Below are 20630 nucleotides of genomic sequence, written 5' to 3' on the forward strand. Positions count from 1 at the left end.
GAAGCGTTGGATTATACTATGTCAAAAAAGCAATTGACCGAAACCCAAATTTGGTGTTCTCTCTCTGCCCCATAAAATCCACAACCACATGTGCGCTAATCTACAAGCACCAAGTGCTCCTGACCCGCGAGGGCCTCCGTTTGGCCCACCGGGCGGCTCCCGTTGCCGCCGGTTTGAAGCCCAGCAGATGATCTTGGCTGCTGCTGCTTTCGGTGCAGCTGCGCTGGCATGGCTACGTGCCACTGAAAGCAACGACGACAAGAGAAGAACTGGGTACAGGAAGGAAAGGGAAGGAGGACTCTTGCCAAATTAGGAAACAACTTGTTTGAATGGCAATTATGGTATTTGCTTAGAAACAGTTGACATTTTCTGTTTTTTTCTGTAGCATTTCTCTCACACGATATTGTCGGTTTTCACTCCATTTGGCTGGTTACAGGGGCCGGCCAAGCACGACAGTCAGATTAACACCAGGCCCATTTCGCTTCAGCAGTAATCGCCTGTGGACCGCTGGGATCAAAGGTCACTGGGGAGTCCTGGCGCAGGAGAAAATGGTCTGCTTACAGAGTGCTCGCCTATGCTGCTCTCTTCAGACTTAACAGGAAGGGCTCTCCCAGTCTTTTTCTCTCCGTCTCCCCATTATGTTCTCCTGCTTTGTCTCCTCTTGCCTTTTCTTTTCAGTGGTAAACCAAGAAAAAGGAATGAGGCAGAGACGGGAGAGCAGGGGGGGTTAAAAGGGTGGAAGGCCAGCTCATTACTGGCTCTCGGCACAAACGGGCAGGCGAGCGTGGCTCCGCTGACACGGCCTAATTACCTGACCGGGGGATAGATTGTTCTTTTCAGTCAGAATCAGGGCCAGTTCAGGTCCAAGGCTGCAGAGAGCAGCTCGGCTGAGGGGGTCTAAGTCCCTGCTCTTCGTACCAGGAGGAATACTCCTTGACGGCCACTGCGATGAGCTCATGGATGGCTGCACCTGTATGTGCGCTTGTGTGTCTGTGCTTTGGTAGTTTTCAATTTTTGAGCCCACACCCCGGCCGCGTACAGCTGTCCCCGTTCTGCTCCTGAAAATGTGCTGCCAATTGGTTTTAAAAGCCAAACAAGACGCCGGCTCAATCAGTGACGGATTTGATGATCTTCACACAACAGCTTCCTGAACGGCTGCGTGTGAAGTGCTCGAGTCCGGCGTGCCAACGTGTAATGGGAGTTTCCAGCCCGTCACCGACACCAGCGCGGTATGAGGCTTTCCGCTCGGGCGTCTGCTGAGGATCTGCATTTGGCTCGCCGCGGTTTGCAGCTTTATATCACAGTTAACCTCAATGATCTCTAAGAGAGCAAAACCAGGCCTCAACTCCGATAACCAGATCAAATGTATGAGCGCTGCATGTCTATGGTTTGTCAAATGGTCAGTGAAGCTTTTCTGAGGAAAGGAAATCCCCTCCTTCTTTCTTATAGCGACGCGTTGTACAGCATGTCGAGCTAACACTTTGCAGGGCCTCTCATGAGGATATCAGAATGCGAGGATGTCCTCGCTTCTTGATGTATGGCGTTCACATGTCAGCCGTGGCATATAAATAGTGCAGCTGTCAGCCTGTTGACAAATGGCAGATAATAGAAAAAGGTTAGAATTTTATTTGAGTTATATACAAAACGAAGGCTGCAACGCTGCGCTGTGCTCAACTCAAGGTTGTTTCTGAATACACAATGTCCACGCGTCGGCGCTCTAAATGTTATAAGGAAAACTTTATTTAATTTTCAGACGCTGAAAACCCAAAGACTTTGTTCTTGTCAGCTGCGACTGATCATTGTCTCGTAGGATGAACTAGCGGCTCCGGTGCAGATTAACCTTTTGTCAGTATGGTGACTGCAGAAGCACAGTATCTGAGTTGACTTTGGCTTATATAATTAGCTCTCTGCACTCCTTCGGAGCAATCAGTGAACCACTGCAGGCTCCTGAGCTCCAGCCGTGCCTTTATGCTTCCTCTCCAATAAGCTACACCAGAAACAGAGGGCTCGGCTTAGTGTGTGTGTGTGTGACTGGCTTCCATTTGCTCTGGACTCTGCAGGTCTGTGTGCAAATCTTTTCAGCCGTTTTTCTGATCTAAACTTACTGTGCATCTTCGAAAAGGAAATATGTGTGATAATAAACAAGAAGCCATTACTGAGATATGAAGACGTACAGGTTGTAAATCCAGTGTAGGTTTGTTGTTTCTAAGCACTTCATAGAGCTTAGAAACAAATGCAGCTCGTCTGTTTACAGTTCAACTACCGAGCTTCCAGAGCAGGGTGTGTCCACGCAGGCACAGTTTCGATGCCTCGTAAACATTTATGGAACAAATCACATTTCTGAGATAGTTGTGGTGTCGAAGTCGTTCGGTGTCTTTGAAGCTCGCTCTTAGGTAGGTCCAAGTACAACTCAGCATGCAAAGTGCCAAATTAGCCATGGAGGTGTACATATAACCGGGAGAAGAGCAAAGTAAATCGCGTGTGATTTAATCACTAATTAAATGTGGGTTATCGCTTAATTACAGCAGCTACATCCAGAGCGACCTCCAGAGAGTGTTGCCAGAATCAATGAATGGTGCAGCATCCTCGCTGTTCTGTGAGGAGCTCTCTGCTGTGGAGACTGCTGACTCTTACCAAGCAGTGCTGGCTGCAGCAGCTGCCTGTCCATCTGCAGCATGTGGAGGGGGGGGGGGGGGGGGGAGTAAATGGAGTGGAAGGACGGTGGACAGGAGCACTAAAACTTGTAAGTGATGGTGGTGGTCTTATCTCTGTATGCGTGTGTCTCAACATGCTCAGGGTTTGACGGGCGAAGCCGACACGGATGTCGCAGCCTCAGAGGCCCCAGTCACCACCACCACCGCCACCATGACCGCCACCATGACCGCCGGCACCCTGACGCCCTGCCGGCTGGGGAGCTCCAGCCAACCGGGACTCGCAGCCCCTGTCCCGAGTACGTCCAGCTCCGCGTCCTCATCCGCGGCGGCCTCATTCTTCATCAGGTAAGCGCCTTCGCTCGGTTCTGTTGACACCCGTTGACAAAACGTTCAGAGATTAGATCGGGCTTTTTTTGCGGCGCTAAACGAAGTGTTTATTGTTTTTGTGAGCACACACGCCTGCATGCATTCCGGCTTCTGTGCGACTGAGGAGATATGCACAGACTCGCCTTCAAATGTCTGTCGAAGGTTCCATGGTGTTGACTTCCATGTGGGGCACCTATTCCACGGAGATGTTGTTCTTGCCATGGTTGAATTGGAGCATTGCCTCGGGATACACACCATCACGGAATAAATGAGCCTTTAGTCACAGGCACCATTGCCCATGAATGGATAATAGAAATAAAATAACATAATGTGATACGAAGCGGGAGTTACTCTCACGAAGGGGCTTAGGTTAAAGCCGAGTGTTGTCCCTAGTTATTTAACGCTCAGTTATTTTTAAATGTTTTTTTTTCGGTTTGCTTTCAGATTTTTTCAGTATGTCGGTGAAAGCCTTTTAGATGCCATGTTTTCTCCCGCTGAGCGAGGCAGTTACAGCACTGCCTGGCTCTGGCGTTGTTGTTGTTGCCCCGGAGAATACTTCCCCCTCGTCAGGCAGGTGGATGGCTGGTGCAATGTGCTACATTGTCGTTGATAGATTCCCTGGCAGTCTGGTCACTGCATACATCCCCCGTCTCCTCTCCCCACGGAGCGCTACGCCATTATGAATGTCATCCAAAGCCAAGCTGTCTAAGAATGATGCATAGGACCATTGAAGCTCTGCACCACAGGAGGTGAGGGGACATGTGGAGTTTGACAGGAAGCCCATTGGGGGGGGGATCACTGTGCCGCTTCGCTTTTCTCCAAGTAGTCCAAATGGAGTTTGTCTTGCCAGTTTTTACATTGGTGAGAGTATATCAGTGGGACCACGATGCCTCTCCCACGACTTAGAGGACATCCCATCCTCTAATAAATACTCGACTTCCTGTGCTCACCGCTTCCTGTCACACGCGCAGAAGTCCTGGACAACACAATCAGTCCGATTTATTAGTTCTCATGTGTGCAACATTCCGGTTAGTGAGCGCAGGCCAGAGAGGGAGGGGGACTTGGTGAGGAAGCACACTTAAAAAGGTTTCACCTCTCATTTCATCCTAAATATAATTTACTGCCAAGAATGTGGTGTTTGACTTGGCCCAGAGAAACACAATGAGGATCATCGCATTCTGCGGTCCCACTGAAGGGTGGATGCACCGTGCACTGTGCTGGATTTGGAGCACACGCCCTTTTCCTGACCCTCTGCAGCTGTTGCCTGCAACAGGAATATCATCATCATCATCATCATCATCATCACCACCTTGTTGTTTTCTTTGTTTATGTATGTGCTGCTGATTGAGGGAAAAGGAATTGAATAAATCAACAGATTTTCTTTTCTTTCGTTTCGTTGGTGGCGCTTAAAAAAAAAAGAAATGAGGCTCTAGACTTGATTGAAAACTCATATCTGATTGGTATTCCTTTTAAGTTCACGAAAGATACAATTAGTGGGATGCATGTGTAAATCCTGAGAGCCCTGGATGTGGGAGCGGAATAACCAAACAGCAGTTTCTACCCCAATGGAGGGGAGAGCGCTCCTCAGACACTTGTCTGACATTCACTAACACCGTTCCACTCCGAGACAAAATTTTAATTAGAATGCAATTAGCTTGAGTCTAGCTGCTTTAGCTATTCTGCTCTTGAGAGAAAAGAAGAGCGCTATGAACAAAAGCGATTCGTCGTTTAATTTTTTCATTTGCAAAAATAAGTCAACCGTTAAAAAACGCTTAAAAAAGCATTACGTTTTTGTCTACTGACAAATCATTTTAGTTTAAATGTCGATTTGATAAATACAGAGATCAGCAGTCTCTTTTCCACATTTTCTGTGCACAAATTACTAATGTGTCCCCTCAAAATATAATCAGTGCTTCGAATGACTTACCGTCAAATTATTTTCCTTCAAATTTGACAAAGAGTTTCATTATTTTAAGAACTGGTCATACAGAATATTTTGATGACCCAGTGTTTAATGCGCTGTTCAATGCAACATTTACATATTTTCAAATTGATCTTCTCATATTTTACGTGGAAACATTTGGCAACTGGTCAGACCAAATTATTCATTTGAAGAAAGTAATTAATTCAAGGGAAAGAATTACCCACCAATGGCTTAGAATGTGATTCTGCTCTGTGGCTTGTGGGAGAATTACCCCATCGAAGTGTGTTTATGAATATCATCATGTGATGCTTCTTACTCCAGAAAATTGATGCCAAATGTATCTGTCGAGGCACTTTGGAAATCCCAGCTATGAAATCATTCCGTTGTCCTGCTTCCTCTCTCTGGTAATTGTTGAAAGCAACGAGTTAACCCCGAGGTCAGTAATGACCAATTGGCAATTAGACCGACTATACAGTCGCAGGGAGACAGGAGGAGTCATCGGGTCAAACTCCGACCGGATGGTGTGTGTGTGTGTATGTGTGTGTGGGCGCATATGTGCATTTCATTATGTGTGCACGTGTGTGTGTGTGTGTGTGTCATGGTATAACGGGGGGGTAATGAATTTAGAGCCATGTGTTCAGCTGACTAGCACGTTAGGCACTGATTGCCTTGTGACGGAGCATATGATTAGTGTATTGACACAGCGTTGTGTAATATAGCCGGGCGGAGCTCACAGCGGGCAGCGGAAGGAGGGAGGGGGGGGGGGGCTGGACGCTGTGGCTAACTGCCGCCTAGCAGATCCCTCTGCCCATCTCCCTCTTCCATTAACACCTGCTGATTACGGCGGGGCGTTCATTACCCGGCGGGCCTGTGGGAGTTCTCCGTGCACGCTGCTGAGAGGAGTCGTCTGCTCACTTTGCGGCCTTCTTTTCTCGCCGTGCTCATTTCTGCATCATCAGCATGAGACCGTTTTCCACCGGCTGTAGGTGGTCCCTTGTTTATGTTTGTTTGGAGCGAAGCTCGTACCTCGTTCGTTTGCTTTTTCATACTAATTACACTCTGAAGAGTTGCGATCTACTCACTCTAAAGAGACTTGGAGGTAATGAATAGAAGAGAACGGAAGACCCCGGAGACACAACTTGCTGGTAGAGACTTCAGAGGTGGCACGAAGGCTGGCGGGCCGGCTGCTGCAGGGGGCAGGGTGGACAGCTGTTTGCTGGAATGCGGCCCTGGAGGAGTGTCGAGAGGATGCGTTTTTTATGGTCGTCCATCGCCGCCCCGCAGCTGCTGCCCAGGTGAGTGTTTGTGCAGTAATGACTGTGATTGTGCAGAAGGAATCCTTCTGTAATTCTGCAGGAGCATTCAGCCTCTGTTCTCCTGCACAGCCAAGACCCTTTCTTTGTGTCAGCATCACTCTGCCCTTCATCTCCTGGCCTGCTCTGAGTAACCATAGAAACGGGTCATTAGCTTGTGGGGATAAAGTGTGACTGTTTTTTTGTTTTTTTTACAAAAATAGGGAGTTGAATTGTCTCTCTCTACTCAAACGGAGAAGGGCAAGCATCTCTGCAATAATTAGTCCTGTGTGTTGCAAAGTGGAAGCACAGCAGGACCACTCATCTGAACAACACATGTTTTCTGCCTTGCTGAGGTCCATTGTTCCATAACTTTATAGTTTCATTGTCAATGAAGTCACCACAAGAAACATGGACGCTTAGTCCATCCTGTTTTTCTGTGTGTGGTGCCGTATCATTCGATGCCTGGGAAAATAAAGTAGTTCCCACTCTTTCACAGTAGGGGTCATCCATACAGAGAGGCTTGAAGCAGACTAAGCAGGACAGTGATGTGTTTGGTGGGCTGTGCTGGAGTGACGGCAGGGGTCTCCATCACTGACAAATAGGCAGGACACATTATGTCTGCTGAGCACAGCGGATCCGGCCCACACGGTGGGGGGGTAGAGGTACAGAGCAGGACGCTGGCTGCCTGGGACGAATGCGCTTATAAATGTTGGCGTTCTCTGGCTAATGCTCCATTCTGACAGCATCAGGGAGTTCTGTGGACTATACATTGGAGGAATATTGCATTAACTGCCATGGGAGTCAAGTAAGTCATGTTGTGCACAGACAACTGTGTGGTTGTTTTATGCATGCAGCCAAATATTTTTTTGGGGGGAGCTGCACTGTCTATTGTCTTTTCTCTCTCTGTCTTTCTCTCTGCTTTCCGCTCTGCGGAATGTGCAGTTTTGTAAAGTTGGAGCTGGACTGACTTTCTCCCCGGAGGTGAGAAGGTAATGGTTTTGTTGTCAAGCCCCAGCGAGATGGATTCCTCCACTAAAGCGAGAGTGTGAGCAGAATGTATAGCGCGGCAGAAAACATACTGCTAAAACGCTGGCTTCATTTTGAGGAAACAGCCACAGTGGAGCTAAAATGTTAATACCACCTCCACCTCCAGAGCCTTACAAATGAGAATTGATTCCTATCAATCTGTTGAGTCTGTGCAACACATGCCCAGGGCAGCGAGTGCCTCATCTGAAGTATTGAGTGGGTGGGAGCTGGGATGGTTGAGCAGCTCTGTGGGATTTGCCTTTGTGTACTGTTGGATAAAACACTGGCTGGAATTTTCCTGCCATAATCAGGCTGATGGGACTAATGGCTGGCTCCATGTAGCGGCAGACACAGAGGCAGCACCAGCTGAGGCCGTGAAGGGGCTGCAGCCACGAAGATAAGCTCAGGTGTGAATCCATCCAGGGTCTGTCTGAGGTGTTGATGGAGATCAATCCTGGCCAGGCGCCCTCAGGGACCCACAGCAGGTACATGACTCCCACTGCCCTCATGCATCTTCCCATCCTCCATCTGACTCATGATCCTCCAGAATTGTTGCGTAACAAACATCACTATTCGGTGATGTAGCGATAGAGATTTAATCTGTATTGTATCGGGCATTGTTTCAGGAAAGAACACGTCCAGACAGCCTGAGTCACTCTTACATTAACGTAATGTCTTATGTCGACAAACACTGAATATTGCATGAGAAATTCTCCACCAGATCTTTTTCTGCAAAGACGAAGTAGCCTTATCCGTTTGGCACATTCCCACGTGTCTTTTTGGGTGCGTGTCTCCTCCCCAGGACACGATATCACGGCGTGAGAGCGCTGTGCCCCTCCAGCACAAGGGTGTTGGGCGCTGCTGCGGCAGTCAGCGCGGAATCACTTGTGCCTGTCACCATGAATGGCAAACCGCTCCAGTGATAGAGGGAAGGAAAAGCAAGAGCGTTTGTCTCAGCCTGCGTGAGGGATGACCTCTGTGGCCTTTTCCCTGTTCCCCCCCCTCCCCAAATAAATCCCTGAGTCAGGAAGTCTGTCTGGCCCACTCATATAGCCTACGGGGGGGGAGGGAGGGGGCGACAAACAAAGAGATGAAGCGCTGACTCCAGCTTGTGCATTCACCCCGAGGTCCACGTGTACTAAGCCCTGTGGGGCACTGGGAGGGGGGGGGACGCACTCCTGGCAGATTCCTTTCACGAGTACAGAAACGAGAGGATGTGAAGCGCGGACCTCTCACCCAACACAGCGCCGCCTTTGTCTCTCCGAATGTCGGTGAGGAGGTTCACAAAGGCCAGGTCGTGTGCGACAAGTCGAACGTGGGCAGGAGAAGTCACGCCCTCGGTATTAAATCCACTTCCTGCTCTGTTTGCCTTCCCACGTCGGGCATTTCTGGATAACGGCCCCGATAGTTGCCCACGGGGCCCCCAGGATCAGCACATTAGTGTTTGGTTAATCCCGCTCCACAACCCCCCCCGTTCTGTTAATGGGTATTTACGAGTCAGGCCCGTGGGGGCAGAAGGATGCCATCTAAACCTCTTTAGTGTCCCCCGGTGAAAGGTGTCATGCAAATGCAGTCTGGGTCTATTTCCTTTGCCATTACAATTGTAGTCAACTCCGGCATTGTGGTTGAGACACAGTGGGAGAGTGTTGTGGGATACGAAAGAGGCGACGGCAGCGGCTGATGGCGGGGAATACGCGTTGAGGAGTTTTATGACCCATTGTGTGCAAATGCATAATAGACCCCGTGGCCGCTACTCCCAGGAGCTGCCTTCATGTCTCAACAATCCAGAGAAACAAAGATGGCTCCTGGTGGGGCCTCTCGAGCGGCGCTGCTCCTCGCTGCTCACCACCATCACGGCCTTCTACTCCACATGAATAACTAATAGCTGGCTGTAGGGTTGATTTCCCCAAACGCTACGCTTAATATTTTCAGACGTGCGTGTTACCTTTCTGTTTGCCAATGGGAAGGATCGGATCTCATTACCGCTGAGGATGAGGCCGTGGTTAGGACAGGTGGTTTAACGATTACCTCATCAGCCACAATCGCTGAAACCTTTCTTCTTTATCTCCATCAAGAGGTTGCTCTGGTGCTTAGGCTTTGAAAGCCAAATGACAACTGCGGGGGATTGAAAAAAGACGTTATTGTACTGATGAGGCTGCAGAAACATACTGTTGAGTTCATGACCTGCACACATATATAAAAAAAAAGAAGTAACCTCTCGCTTAACTTTTGACAGGTGCAATAAATACATAATGATCCATATTAAGACACCGGGGGAACATAATGGAGCTTCTGGTACACATTCCCCATTATATTTAGACCACAATGCGCTTCTGACTGGAGAATTAGTAAAGATTAAGAGTTATTGTGTAGGCCTTCATGCCCTCAAACTCTTCTTTGCACGTGCAAAAGTGCACCATATCAAACCTAAAGCGGCGAGCATGAATGATCCTCCTCTGGCTTTCTGATCCTGCCTTGCTCATGCACAACTTAAATCTTAAACGGAGGGGATTATAGCCTGTAATCGGTTCACGACCCAGCACGTGAGAGCCAGCTGCAGTGTGCTAGAAATCCCATTATCCCCGTACTCTCCATGCGGCCCAGCCAGCGTTGCCGTGTGTTATGACTGTGGTTGACTTTATGAGTGTGTGATACGGGATAAACTGCTTAACTTGAATAATGCGGCTGTAGCCACTAACGTCTTAGTGGCTGTTCTCGGGGACGCATTCTCGCTCGCGGTTAGATCCGCATTCCCCATTTCTTAGTACATCCGTGATGTGTTTATTGATCCAAATAATTGTGTTTTCCTTCGACCTCAGGACATGCCACTCCATCGTTTATTCCCAGAGCTCGCTATCGTGGTCATCTCTCTGACCGCGCAGCTCCTTTCACCTGACTTGGACGCCCTCTAGTTTTCGTTAGCTTGCCCATTGACTTGAATATAGATGAAAGATTAAGAAACACGTGTTAGAACTCCCCTCCCCCTGCGTTCTGGCTCTGAACGGCCCCCTGATTAATCACTCCCAAATGTTCTCAGCAGCCTGCGGGCCTGTTTGTTGTGATAGCCTCTGTGCGGAGAAGTGCAAATAAATAATCGCTAGGTGTCTTACCGTGGCAGAAAGTGAGTAATGAAGAAGACGTGGGGAGCTGGCTTTCTTCCTCTCTGTGTCTGTCCCTCCCAGACTCATCATTCTCCTAAATTATCCTGAATTCTGATAGGTTGTTATGTGTTAATCTAAAGGGGGCACTATATTTGATCAGGGAGGCATTTCATGTCACTAATAGTCCTCATTTGTCTCTTGTATAACAAATATGTCTGCTGTTCAGTAACGTAACGTAGCTGACTCAATGCCAGCAGTCCCTTTCTGCAGGGTAGAACATCCTTCCCGAGGTTTTCAAGGCGAGACGTGGGTGGGATGCCGGGTGAATCGGAGTTCAACATTTGTATTGCGAGTGTGAAGTTATTCCAGTTGCTGCAGCCTTGGAGAGACGCGGAGCAGGATACCTGAAGCAGTGTCGGAGGAGCAGAGCGAAAAATGCACTGGAGGAGATGAAAGCAGCTGTTAATCTCTGTCAGCGGGGTTAGGGGTGGGGAGGCTGCAGTCTGCAGAGCAGGGGAGCACATGTCTTCATTATCATCTGTCACCCATCAGCTGAAAATTGATTTTTTTCTTTTTTTTAAGACTTTTATTTTGCTGCGTGAACCAATTTTTACGTAGTTGCTTTGCTCTTTACCCGCTCGCATCCAAGGCTGCAGTTCTCTTGAAGGCCCTTGCATGCAAAGGTTTTCCTCCGAGGCCCTTGCAGGTACCTCTTAATGCAGGTATCTCCAATTGTTTCCTCTCGGGGGCCTTAAACTTCACCTCATTGACTGCCGAATCACGCTGAGTGTGTATGTAATGCAACGCGCTTTGATCCCCTCTCCATTGCCCAATGTTTGAGCTGGATGTGAACCTGAATTCTAGAAATAACAATAACAAGAACTGTCAATCAAATTAGAGTTCCGGATTTTTACTCTTAATGATTTGCCTGTTCTTAAGTGCCTAACTTGGCTCTGTAGCCTTTTCTGTGTGGGGATTGGTGGGGGTGTGACTGAGCTGTGCTTTATAGGCAGAGCATAACACACAGAAGACACCGGATGTCAGTGTTACCACAAGGAGGGTTTGACATACACAAAGATATTCCATCCTTCATCCTCGGGGGATTTGACCTTGGCACAGACGCGGAGCACCGTGTCCGCCCAGTCCTTTGGAAATCCGTTGGCACGAGCCTCGTCTTGTTTATCCAATATCCAAAGGCAGAGATGATAAGACTTCTGCTTAACAAATTCACATAAAGATGCTTTTACCTGTGTTGGTACAAGCCGGTGCTTAAATCCACTGTTGATTCCTCAGCCATAGCGTCGGAGCAAAACCAAGCCTTTTTTGAATATTGATGAGTGTTTTTTTCACATTGTGGCGCCAACTGTTCCATTTATTCCTGGCCGACTGGGGATTCCCATCTTTGGGAATGAAGCAATTCCAAGCTGGCTGTGGCACAGCCCCAACGATCGTTCCTCCTGTTTCCTTTTCAGGGAGAAAATGATTTCTCCTCACTGGCACAGAGCCAGGCCCACTGATCGAAGAGAGGACTTGGCTGCACACCCTGGTGTCCCAGCCCTCTTTTCACCCTGTCCCTCTTCCTCCTTCCTCTTCCTGCTTGTATTTGGAGATTCCTTCCCCCTATTCCGTCTCAGTGATCTCTAATTGCTATTTTTCCCCAACGCCTCCGCACCGCTTTCTTCTCTACTTGCGCCGCCTTTCTTTCGTCCCCTGTTTTTCAAACGGTGCCCCGTTATTCAAGCAATTCTCCAGAGGACGACCTAATCCCTCGTTTTCCACCTCAGTCCACGCGCCGTTTCAGGAGAGTTCTGAGGAGACCGTGACAAAACATGTGTGCAGATACCAGGTAGAGTTTAGGATCTTATTTAGGAGCTCTTTGCTCTTACAGAAGGGCTCTTTGCATTGGAACACCAATATGAAAACTCAGTTGCATGAGGCAACGTACATTTTTGGTGGGGAGGGTGAGAGGGGGGGGGGGGTTCTTTTCTATGACAACCCCTCGTACTTTCAGACGTTACATGAATGCATTTGGCCTTACCTAATTGGCCGGGTGTTGGTCTGGTGAAGATGTGCGTGCAGCCTTGGGCTTTCAGCAGTCGGCACAGCAAATGATGCCCCATTTAGTATTCTTTGTCCAAGGCCAGACACTGCGCGGGGACAAAAGCCTGTCGGACACCTTGTAGGAACAAAGAGATTTTCTAAAAGGGCCTTGGTCCAATGGGTTTCGGGTGCTGCCCAGTATCCAGATATTGCTCAGCTTAACTGGTCGGCACATTCATAGCTGTGTGGCTTGGCGGGGATCAGTTTATCTATTTCTGAGGGCTTGATAGAAAGATTATAAATCTGTAGCCTGTAGGTCTTCGGCCTCTTCCTGCAGAAGGCTGTTTGTGTAAACCGGGCTGCCTTCAGACCACTATTTACACCGGCAGGAAACGGGCTGGCAGTCACTTTGAAAGCTTCACAGTTTGATTGATAAGATTCAACTGACAGCCAGATAAGCCTGTTGGCTCTCTGCTCTCTTCCATTTTAATTTATCCTGGGCTGCCGAAGGAGAGAGGAAACACATTTTTCAAACTGACTGGAAAGATCTGGGTTTTGGGGGATTAGAATCGGAATGATAAGATAACAACACCGCACTGCGGGGGAATGTGTCTGTATCTCCAGGTGGGAGCTTTTTCCTTTTTTTTGAAGTAAAATTACACATTTCTGCATCAATTAACATTTGTTGTACCACATTCCAAGATCAAACACTGTATTCAGGACGTTTTAGCCCCAGGCACCTTTGTTTTGAGTGATTTGGGATGAAGGAGGCAGTGAGAAAAAATGTATGTTTATGGCAGGTTGATTGCAGGGGAACTTTAGAGAGGAGACAGGCTCATTACCAGACTAAACCCCAGCGCCACGCAGGACCCTCGGATCACATCGTCATGCATTCAACAGCCTGTGCCTCTTGTTATTGTCCCCATGTGCCTGAAGCCGTCTCAGGTAACCAGGAGCCGCATATCTCTTGGTTATTTTAAGAGCCCACCCTGTGTGACCTCTTGAGCTTTTAGTGCCGAGGGCAATGCATATATTTATACTAGAATGCTCATAAATCTGGGGGGGTTACTGACACTCACAGCAAACTTTACTGACGCATTTTTTCAGATAAAGTGCTTCATGGCGATGAAGCGTTCGTCTGATTCTTAATGATCGCCATCCTGTCCTCGCTGGTAAATCTAAGTCTGGGTGGGCCTTCTCGCTGCCAGTGCTGGCTGGCAAAGCATGACATCATTTTCCCTCGTCTGTGCGCCACGTGTGTCTGTGTGTGTTCACAGGATGATGTCATTGGTGTTTAATCACCGCTGGAGCTGAGCTGCGGCGGGGTCAGGCTGCGGGGGGGTTGGGAGGGGGGGGGGGGAACTCGGACTGCAGCCAGGGAGGCCAGCGCCGAGATACAGATTTGTCTTAATCCAAACCAAATTTAGCGAATCATGCAGAAATGTGTTGCTGCACTGGGGTTAGGCTGAACATTAGTCTTTTACTGAATTAAGTCTGGGTTAGCTCAGGTGTTAGATTTATGTTACCCCCCCTCACACCTTTGGGGCACAGGGCTGTTTGATCGTGTCAAGGGCAGCTCATCAATAAGACAGTGTGTACTGATTTTAGCTCTGGGGAGGTTTCCCATTGATTATTATATGACTCAAAAACAGAACTCTTCACCTGATTGACCTGCACACATCCAGCCCAATCAATCTGGAACCATATGCTGATATGGCGTTTTGGACTTGCCAGTGTCTCCAGCACTGTACCACGTGGCTACTACTCTGAAAATCTCACAAATGCCTCTACTACCGAGGCAGTGGTCGATTCTCAACGTCTCCAGCAGCGTGCCGGCCGGGCTCATTGTGCTGGAGTCATCATGGTTGCATGGTGTGGAGCCCGGCTGGAGGCAACTATTCAAATCTCTGTTCATGGAGAGCTATGCCCACCTGCTAATCAGCAGCAGTGAGAAGCAGATTCACAGCAGTCTGATCTGATCCTTGCGTGAATGGTCAGAGTAGCCTTATCTTGTCTGCAGAAAAACCCCCACCAGAGAATCACAGAAAGAAAATGTCAAGGATGGTAAATGCGGCAAACGTGATAATTAGCCCCCGAAAGTGGAGACCTAAAGAGCTGTTCAACCGGCCAGGAGAACAAAGACAAATGCGCACAAACAAGCAAATGGATGCGCCAGCGGATGATTCTCCGGGGAAAAGGAATTTCTCTTGTTAATTTGACAAAGCTTGAAAAGAGGGCCGGGGCGATTATTGACAGCGGGCCAAAGTGAAGCGTCTGAAGCAACGAGGCTGAGGCTAACTGCGCCTGTTCTCCAGTCATTGACCTCCTTTCCTCCTCACTCACTGTCACTCCCTTCAGAGGCAAGGATGGAAACTAGATGTCCTTTCTTACACAAAGGCACCAGGAGACCTTTTATTCCAAACAATCCTTGATTTTACATCTGTCTTCCTTTGGCTAATCTATATATACACATTACAAACCATTATCTGTCCCTGAGGTTTGTTCAGAAGGAGACAGTGATGGAACTGAAAGGCGATGAGGACACCTCCAACTGTGGCTGCTCCATATATTACCTCATTTAGATATATAACCCTTCACAATAAGGGTAGCGATGAGCGTGAGAATAATGACTGGTTGCACTGTCAGTGTGACCAATGTCCACATTAGTATTGTCCCCTAATCATCGACGGTCGCTGGTCGTGGTTCATAAGGCATGCAGCGGGAAGGTAGCACCAGCCAAAGCTTCAGGAGACGCCTCTTGGTCTTTAAAATAAGTCCACCTCAGGCGAATTCATTTGGACACACTGCAGAAAACCAGAGGTAAGCGTGCTGTGCCAGGGAGGGAGATAAAGGTTATGTGATACATCAACAGCGCCGTTACTACAGCACTGTGCTCTCTGAACAGGTAGGCAGTGGCCAGTTTTATTTCTTTCGTTTTATAAAAAATAAAAAACCCCGTCAGAGTTCATACGAGGGGCACTGTGTCAGAGGGAGAGAGGCGGAGAGCGCTTGCTGTGGGTTTGTGTTGAACGCACTTTCATCTGGCGAGTCTCACACCCACTCTGTCTGCCGATATGTTGTAGTAGGCACTCTGCAGCCAAAGCAGCAGCCTTTCAAACCAGGCTGGCTGGTCGGGGGGCTGAGAGGGCTTACTGGTAAATTGGCAGCCCAGGGAATACAGGGTACTCTCACCCCGGCGCTCGCCCACTCACACGCTTTCATTCCCCTTTTTACCCTTGACCATTGACTGACTGCACTCTCTCACCAGCCAGCATACATCTGTCTTTCGAAGATGTCATCTGTTCATTGTTTGTCCTCTCTCTCTCTCCCTCCCTCCCTCCCTCTCTCTCCCTTGCTCTCACTCTTTTAATCTCTCTCAGCGTTTCCAATTGAATCAGAGCATCGCTCATTCAGGCGATCCATCTTTCTGCTCTTAAGTATATTCATCCTTATCTGTGTGCCACTCCCCGTGATTAATAACACTTCCATTCATCTGGCTAATTCCCTCCCTCAACAAAATACAAATGTGCAAGCGTAAACTCACTAGCCGCACAGACACACATACACACCACTGTGCTCGTGCATGCACTGTAGGCATACTAACTAAATCTGTTTGAAGTGTGGGACCCTAAAAGAAGAGAAGGCTCCTGTATGCATTAAGAATTCATGTGACGTGTGGTGGGGGGGCATGCGTGTGTGTTAGGGTTTGTGTGAGACTGTGTGTGTGTGTGTGTGTGTGTGTGGGTATAGAGAGAAAGAGAATACTCACAAATTGCGCCGCGAGCAGCCAGCAATCGAGCGCTGACACCTCGTCTGGCAATCGGAGGGAAAAGGGGCTGGGCTGAGGAAAGAAAGGGAGAGAGAGGAGGGCGGCAGGGAGAGAGGAGGGTGTGTGTGTGAGAGAGGAGAGAGAGAGAGAGAGGAGGGCGGCAGGGGGAGAGAGAGAGAGACACACACACACACACACAGCAGGACAGCTGCCAGCATTTCTCCGATAGCAGTAGAAGGACCGAGAGGCGGAACAGGAGTAGGAATTCTCCTCATTCTCAGCCACCCAAGGAAATCTTTCAGCTCAGCCAAGCGTGCCGATCTTCTGCCCCTCCTCTTGCCTTCAAGTTGCAGAGACGCTGGGAAGGACCCGGGCATCAGGACCTGCAGCCACTCACGGCCGACGAAGCGGAGTGGATTTACCAAACGAGAGGCAGCCATGCCGCCTGTGGGATGAACGCAGAATCGGACGTGAAAGAGGGAGTGGAAAGTTGGAGAGTGAGCTTTTTGCCGGGTTTTTACATGAACTTTAACGCGGCGGAAGAGGCATGGGGAGAGTTGGAGGTTCTTTAGGGGCGTAGGAAAAGAGGAGTTGCTCTTTCTCATCCCGACCTTCTCCTCACGTCCTCCTCCAAAGCTCTCTGGACCACCTGCACAGCCCACTGTGAACCTCCTGCAGGGTACTCATCCCGTCCACCCCCCCACCTGGCGCTTGTTGAATTTACTTGACTATGATGCCCACGCCTCCTCCTCCAGGCTCTCCCTCCGCCGCCCCCAGCTCCTGACAAACCTCTGTGAAATCAAGTGGAACCTCGATGATTGCGATCGTCGCAAAGAGGACCCTCGTGCCCCGACCAGGGAGCAGCCCCGCCTCGTTCCGGTCTCGGGCCACTGTGCCGGCGTATCCAATGTGCAACTAATGGAGAACATTGACTACGCAGACATGGACCGCAAAGTTGAACTTTATCAGTTGTCCGTTTTTTGACTAGAGGCATAAACCAGATAATGGATTGGAAAGAGCTGTAAGTACACCATTGCAGCATTTTCTTCACCGGTGCATGTTCAAAGAAACCTGTGGTTCGGTCTGTCGCGCGTGTAGCACTCGCTCAGCGTGTGAATACCGTGTGCTAACGTAAAATGACTGTGGTAACTGATCAACGGAGTTCATTACGGAAACAGCCTCATTAGCGCGGAGATTGGGAGTGAACAGGTGGACAAGCTGTTGTGGGCAAAGAAATCAGAGCCCCTCCTCAACGCGTATTTTCCATTGACTGGTCGTGTAGTTGGGCAAAGCAACGAGAAGATGAGAAGAAAGAGGGAGAGAGAGACAGAGAGAGAAAGTGACAAGCAATTAATTCCCCTGTTGTAGCGAGAGAGAGAAAAATGCAGCAATAGCATCCTTTTTTTTTTTCTTTCTCACCTTCCATTGAAGAACACACGCCGTAGTCGTCATTGTGCGGCATAAATTGAACCTCAAGGTTACCGGCTCAGCTTTGGGTAGTGAGCGCTCCTCACTGGTCAAGGCAATTATAAATCAGTAGCAGGACAGCAGCCTCTCTTTTCCCGATTCATGCTTGATTCATCTCTTCGCTGAAAGGGAGAAGAGACAGAATGAGGTGAGAGGGACGGAGAGACGGGGGACACATTTGTCCTGAATGAATGTTTGTGGATGCATTTCATGAATGCGCATACACACACTCACCTGCCCGTGCCCACGCATACAAACACACGCGCACGCACACGCACAGCCACGTGTACCCTGGTGTAGTTTCCCCTTTCTCTCCATCTCACATTCATCTATTCCATCTCCTTTTTTTTCCCTAGTCACACGATCCGTCTCGCATGCTATCACACAGGCAGCTCCCTGGGGAGAGCCTTCTCCTGTAGCCCTCTTGGATGCAATAATTATTCCATCAGCCGGCAGTGTGTTCCCTGATTGTGCTCTTGGGCTGCCGCTGCAGGGGGGCGATCAGTGGAGAGGGGTTGAGGGGAGAGGCAGGGAGGGGGGGTGGGGGGGGGGGGGGGGCGCGGTTGTCATTCTGGGGTACAGCGAGAGGGAAGGGGAAGGGGGTTTGTGTTTTTGGCAGCAGCCCACCCAGTCCTGTCCGGTGGAGCCCAGAGCAGGACTAATGAGCTCATGCTGGCCCATTAGGAGACTGCTGCTCGCCGGGACACACGCGGTTCTGCCCTTTTCCGCTCTTTCGCATGCTCTACTTCTCCTGCTTCTCCTGAAAATTCCCCAGCTCTGCAGATTTCTCATCTTTTAATCTCGCACTCCACACAATTTTTTTTTTTCTCATTCCCTCTGACAGTCCTAGCTACACGTTGACAACGGCGTCTTTGTCTTTCCTGCAGTGCTCTGAAATTGGACTGCATGGGTGAAAACCATTTGAGTGCATTTGAATTCCCTTGGAGTATTACTTTACTCCCTGACCTTGAATTTCCAGTGAAGGAATGGTGTTAGCTGATCCAATGCGATGCCATACCTGGAACCACTCTAAGTCTGGCCTGATTTCCTGCAGGCTGTGCAGAGATATTGCTGCTGTCCTTTGAGGTCCAGCAGTCTAAACTCATGTGCAGGAGTCAGTTGGCCCCGGGACCAATACCTGTCTCGCTGGCACCGACTTTTTGAGACAAGGGGAAAGGTTGGCAGTAGATTTTAATTACACGACTGTCAAGAAGCAGGTTTCAGTTACAGTTGAGGGTTCTGTGAGATGGCAGCACAGCAGAACTGCTCAGGTAGTGTTTCCAGTAGAGTAGACGGTTGGGTTTACGAACCTGCCACTCAAATGCTTGTGTCATCCAGTCTATTGTCTAATTCAAATGATCAAAACGCCCAACAGTACCTGCTTTCGGATTTGACTGGAACCACGGGTGAACACTGCTAATTGCTCATTTTTAGGGATGGTCATGACTGTATCCCGGAGGGCAGCGCGTCAGCAGTCTTCGCCTGTCACGTCTATAACAATTGTTTTGGGTTTGATCAAGATGAAGGCCTGAGTGTACTGTGACGGCAGATGTTTGATCCCTCACAGGCAGAGAGAGTTGCCAAGTGATCCTTTATCTTATGGATTTTCCAGTTTATGTTTCAGAAAGTATAGGAGCACTCTGCCCTGCTTCAGTTGAAGTGGAGGACTGCGGCGTTATTTTTCTTGGCTGGGGAGTTGTAAGAAAAAAACCCAGTTGGTCTGGCATCTAATGGTCAGGAGTAGTGGCACCGCATAGTTCTCCTGCTGACTTTGTTTTCTTTAGGGGAAATAAATGGATCTTGTTGACCTTTATGTTAGAGTTTCAGCGGGGGATTTCTAAAGGCTTTCCATCTCCCCCTAACAAAAGCTCTTGGTTGGGTACCATACTGAAAGAAAACATCACATGAGGAAAAAAATGATTTACCTATTATCAACTGTATGGAATAGTGTTTTTCTTTTATTAACTTTAGCTTCAAGCTAAAGGAGTTTTCTCTTGTTTTTTCTCTTCTCCAGGGCAGCTCAGAAGCTGAATCTGTCCTCTAAGCGGAAGAAGCACCAGCCCTCACTGCTCCACCCACAGGAGCCCTCCATTTACCCCACCAACTTCAGCGGCATCTTGCAGGTTTCGCCGCCCCCGGCCCCGCCATGCCTGCTACGAGCTGTGTCCAAAGTGAAAGAGAACCCAGGGATGGGAAAGGTGAGAAGACCCGCATCGGTGTGCTCAAAAGCCAAATTTCTGATTTAAGTCTCCCCTACACAACCACACACCCAACCACACAGACACACACAAAAACCCCCGTTCCACAGAAGGAGAGGGGGAATGCAGGGTGGCGACACGCTGGTCCGCAGGCTGCGTGCCGTCTGGTCCGGTCCGTGCAGATGAAGTCAGATAAGCCTCCTGGAATGTCATGAATTCATGCAAATTGTGGAACCAGCGTGGCTCTGTGTGAATGCAGAAAGACAGCAATGCTATAATCCACGAATCTGCCGTCACGTCGAACAGCGGGATTCCTAATTCCATGTTAGGTACGGTGCGCGATGATGAAAGTCAGACTGGCAGCAATAGGACAGTCATTAAACAAAGCTGTGTAAACACAGCGCTCTTCCTTTGTGGTTTATTGGGCATTGTTTGTCTGAGCTGGCGTCCTGTGCTTCTAAAGCAGAAGAAGTCCCCTAACAAGATTAGATCCCACCTGGAGAGGAAATGCTCGCCCCTGTTGCCAGGTATCCAGACGGTCGAGATTTTGCCACATATGGGAAATCTCCTTAAAAAAAACCCAACCTGTTATTAACAAGCCCAGACCGGAGGTATGCTATACGTCTGTGAAGCTGGTCTGAAAGGGGAAATCAAGATTTATGACATTGTTTCAAGCCAATCAGGCCAGATTTTCATGTTCTCTGATTGTAAAGCAAATCAATGTTCCCGCTTCTGTTTCATATTCATATTTGGTGAATGTCTTGTTTGCAGCAACCGAATGAGGGACACT

The 20630-nt window shown here is 49.0% G+C and overlaps 1 protein-coding gene across 9 annotated transcripts in view; it reads left to right on the forward strand.

Moving 5' to 3' along the window:
- The window catches only part of kif26ab (kinesin family member 26Ab), a 61149-nt gene that overhangs the window by 25936 nt on the left and 14583 nt on the right, over window positions 1–20630 (forward strand). For 3 of the 9 annotated variants that reach the window (XM_040199760.2, XM_040199762.2, XM_040199763.2), the window contains 2 exons: window positions 2791–2999; window positions 19657–19840. In XM_040199760.2, the coding sequence (XP_040055694.2) occupies window positions 2791–2999; window positions 19657–19840 (393 nt within the window). Of the gene's footprint in view, window positions 1–2790; window positions 3000–7018; window positions 7045–16328; window positions 17791–19656; window positions 19841–20630 lie in introns of those variants that run through there. The other 6 variants (XM_040199761.2, XM_078089911.1, XM_078089913.1 and 3 more) reach the window with 4 other exon arrangements.

This window comes from Gasterosteus aculeatus, chromosome 15 (assembly GCF_964276395.1).
Source record: "Gasterosteus aculeatus chromosome 15, fGasAcu3.hap1.1, whole genome shotgun sequence".
Lineage (NCBI taxonomy): Eukaryota > Metazoa > Chordata > Actinopteri > Perciformes > Gasterosteidae > Gasterosteus > Gasterosteus aculeatus.